At 51.9% G+C, this 4,027-nt stretch overlaps 1 protein-coding gene across 1 annotated transcript; it reads right to left on the bottom strand.

Moving 5' to 3' along the window:
- Positions 1 to 973: 973 nt before the first annotated feature.
- A1O9_13056 (uncharacterized protein) lies at positions 974 to 1,976 on the bottom strand (the record flags this gene model as incomplete). The annotated part of the gene is made up of 2 exons (XM_013398032.1): positions 974 to 1,272; positions 1,655 to 1,976. The coding sequence occupies 2 exons, from the start codon at positions 1,974 to 1,976 to the stop codon at positions 974 to 976; spliced, it is 621 nt and encodes a 206-aa protein (XP_013253486.1).
- Positions 1,977 to 4,027: the final 2,051 nt, after the last annotated feature.

The raw sequence follows: 4,027 nt of genomic DNA, 5'->3' as shown, positions 1-4,027 counted from the left end.
GGCCCTTGGACCGAGCCTTTCCCCAAATAACTGCGGCCGAGGATCGAGGACAAGCAGCGTAGAAGAGGCTCCAAGGTAATCGAGAACTGCAGGCTGGCAGCACCCGACTGAAAGGGAAGGAGTGAACATTGTGGTTTCTTTCCATTCTTTCGAGACCGCATCCACCCTTGTTCCACGGGTCTCCCTTCCAACAGGATTGCTTTCTTCCAACTCGTGTGTATCTCCATGTATGTAACATTCCTCCTTTTTCAGGTCTGCTCTTCCAGTGATGCTCCTTCACCTGAAACGAGATTCATCGCGTAGGGCCGGTTGCTAGCCTCGGGGTCTCGATAATTTCCTCCTGGAAACCCTGTCATCGGCCTTAGATAGAGCATTCGAGAGTGGGAGAAATATCAACACTCAAGCATGGTTAGAAGGGATGTGGCAAAATAGTAAGAAAAAAAGAACCTGTAGGGCGAGCTCGAGACCACTAGGTGTGCACGACGCTTACTCCAACGCAGCACCTGACAACCCCCTTCATAAACGACATCGGATTCTGGGGGATGTACTGTAATTCCACTTCGCATCTGTTAAAGACGCGAGTCGAATGTAATGTTCCATACAGTAGGCAGAACGCGGAAGTGCGAGTTTCGTATTAGGCTTGAAAATCATTCCTTTGAGCCTAGAACTCGATTCAACTGTGACGCCCAAATTTCACGCTCGGCTGCTTGCAGTTCTTGATCACATGACATCCCGTGCTTATGCCAAGACACGGAGCTGGAGCTTTTGCGTTTCAGCCCTTGGGTCACATCCTCCTGTCGCCGCTTCTGCGTCTCTAAAATATCGTCATAACTTATGATATGACCCCTTCCCACCACCTTGACGCACGAGTTTTCTTTTCGTTGTTCTGTATGACCAAATCTGCATTTTCGCTGAAGAGAAGATCACGTGCCGCTACAGACTCTTGGGCCGCGTTGGCAAGGTTCTGGAAACACTACTGACTCTCATCGTCAAGGGTGTGGATTTTCTGGTCCATCATCCGGCGCAATGATGCAAGGTTTTCGGCGGTCACTGGAGTTTTCAATAGCTCGCCACTAGGAGCTATTTCTGGTGTTCCATCACTTGGGACCGTTTCAGTCAGCGGTTTCTCGATATCCCGGAGGACGCGGTCGGGGTTAAAGAGGTAAAGTCCCGCTTTCGCCCACCCCGACTTAATATTCCGAGGGGTGAATGCGGTACGGCGAGCCTGGTTGTAAAGCTGGGTGAAATGTTGCTTACCTACAGTGTTGGACCCTCCACGGAACAAAGTTCTCCACCAGCTCACGATAAGTTGAAGCTCAGAACTAGTTGAAGCTCTGGACTGAAAGTGTAAGTGTGATGATATTAGAACTATCTGTGAGGATAGGCACGGCTACATATAGCCGTGACACTCGTAGGCAGCAGCAATGCTGCCTACAGGTATCACGTGATATGGGATCCAACTCGATATGCCATCTTCAGAGGCCCGAACACACTGACGTCGCATGGCTGCAGCTTGTGGGAGGTGTGAGCGGAAGGAATAAAGGACTGGGCGGAGCGGAGAGATCCTTAGATTGTATAGGAGGGCAAGAATAGTTTGGCGAAAATGATATTTGCGTTCAACAACACGTTCCAGGAGTTCATTTCTCCAACAAACCCAGCAGTGATCCCACTTCTCTTATGTGACGGTCGCGACGAGTAGAAAGAATCGATCTCCATTCTCGCTGTTGGAACGCATAATCGCGAAAACTCTCAGCTGCTTTGGCGAGAGCGAAGGCCTCCGCGATATCTTGCAATTTGTAGACAATGATCTCCAGTGTCAAGATTCCTCGTGATTTCGACAGACTCGTCAGGACACTGGCAGCCGCCAATGGAAACCATTTCGTCGAAGGAGGACATCTGAATTCCCAACGGGATGGTTCCACTTGCGCGAGGTGGGCGCGTCTGGCTGATTTTCGCACGATGGTGGGTGTCGCCATTTGGATTATAGCCGCCAGCGATAATTTGGGGAAGAGGCGCGTGAAAATGAGGCGGCTGAAGAAGCGGTGGTAACGGTGGCCAGCCTTCAACTTACATACGCACCGCTTGTATGCGAAACGGCAGTCGACACAGAATGATGTTGTTTTCATGACAGAATTGCAACACTTCGAGGGACTCGTGCGGGCCAAAAAATAGGGTAGGAGGTTGAGCGGGATGGGGAAGCCCTGTCCGGCCGCTCGAAGGAGGTGGTCCACGAGAGCCTTCTCTTCGCAAGGAGTGAGGTATTGCTTATTGGCCGCAGCGTGCTGTCTCGAAGGTCTGCCATGATTTCGATGCCACAATGACTTGCTCGATGCCTTCAGACTCTGGGTACAAAGGAGCAATCGACGGGTCATTAATGTGCCCACGTTGATAGAGATGTAATGAGCTTGGTTTTTTCGCGGTTGAAGTGGAGAAATAAACATGTCATCTTTTCCGTGTTCGGCTGAGGTAGAATGACGATCGGTGAGTACATGTCAACAAATCCTCCATCGAACTCTGACCAGTCCCTCGGCAAAGAGAGCTCGACCAGACAGCCTGGTGGCAGTTTGATTGTCGAGAGACTGCCCTTGTCGAGGAAACGCTAGATCACAGTCAGACGCTAGCTGATTCTTTATCTCTACTATCGTCAGAAAGCTGACCTATTGTTGGCGCACGAGCTTCTAGTATTCCTTGAACATCGTCTCTTGGTCAACACCATCAGAAGACGCCAACCACCGTTTCCCGATGGCGAGTGGCCAGTAAGTCTTCACCTAGTCGCCGACTCTCCTTCTTTTCCCCCTGAAACTCTCGGAGATCACGGAGTTTGGGAAGCAGCCATACAACAGATACGAACCCGGTTGACAGCCGCAAACGCGGATATGCACGGCAACTTGTCCTGCTGGGGAAATATATCCAGTATACCAGCTGGTGCTCAGGTGGCGGACATGTTGATTAACTGATGTTAGGCGCAGGAGAGGGGAAGGGGAAATGTTAGCGGACTGCTTCCCGGGTCTCAGCTTAACAAGCCTTTTGGCTGGACAGAGGTGTGCCGACGCCTAACGTCTCAGTTCAGCGATAGTAGCGGAGAAGGAACTGCTCAAGGGTCTACGATCGTAGGAGATGCTCTTCACATATAGCTATAGTTGGATGGAGGTGTATTCATTCGCCTGAACAGGATGTGGCACTGTCTTCCCGCATTAGTGTTCCGCGAAACGGCAAAACCTACCGAACAGGCTGCGCTTCCTGCATTAGCGTCCGATCTCGGCAAACCTACTGGATAAGCTTATCACCAAGGAAAGAGGGCACTCCACTATGTACAAGGGTAATTAATTTATATCCAGCAGATGCTAGGTTCTATCAGTCGGTCACGTAGGTTGGTTAGGAAAATTAAAATTAACTAACTTATCGGTTCATGTTAACACCCCCGGTGCTCAGTGCACAGATAAAGCCGCACAACAAATTGACATGCCATCACCACCTTTCACAGATTTCTGTGTCTCTCATCCCTCGCACTCTCTCACGCGTATTGCGTAGGCGACCCCTCCCCCCTCCTCACCCCAAAGTTCGCAACATCAAATGAAACCCTCCTTGGACGATGGCATGTGTGCCGGAGGGGCGTGTGTACCGCTCATCGTGGTCAACGAAGGTGATATCGCTATTCTCCCCGAGAACGAGGTGCCGCTCTCGGGCGGTGAGGCCGCACGCTCTGCGGGATGAACGTGGGAGCCCAAAGGGGGCAATTCGGAGACACCTCCACGGTCCGCGTGATCGTCGGAGCCTAAAGGGGGCAGTTCGTAGAGGCCTCTACGGTCCGCGTGATCGTACTCCGGTGGCTCTTGAGGAGGTTCAGGCAAGGCCTTCAACATCACGAGGGATCGTCGACTGTGGTCGTGGGGTCTGAGACCCGGGGGTCGAAGATAAGAGTCGGAGTGGTGTTGGTCAACCATGGGTGAGCCCGGCTGTTCCTTGGCAGGGCGGTCGTCAATTCGACTATGGGTTGCGGCGAGCTGGGTCTGGCGACGCCGTTGCC

Source organism: Exophiala aquamarina, assembly GCF_000709125.1.
Source record: "Exophiala aquamarina CBS 119918 chromosome Unknown aczIA-supercont1.49, whole genome shotgun sequence".
NCBI classification, from domain to species: Eukaryota; Fungi; Ascomycota; class Eurotiomycetes; order Chaetothyriales; family Herpotrichiellaceae; genus Exophiala; species Exophiala aquamarina.
This window is presented reverse-complemented; position numbering and strand designations above follow the sequence as displayed.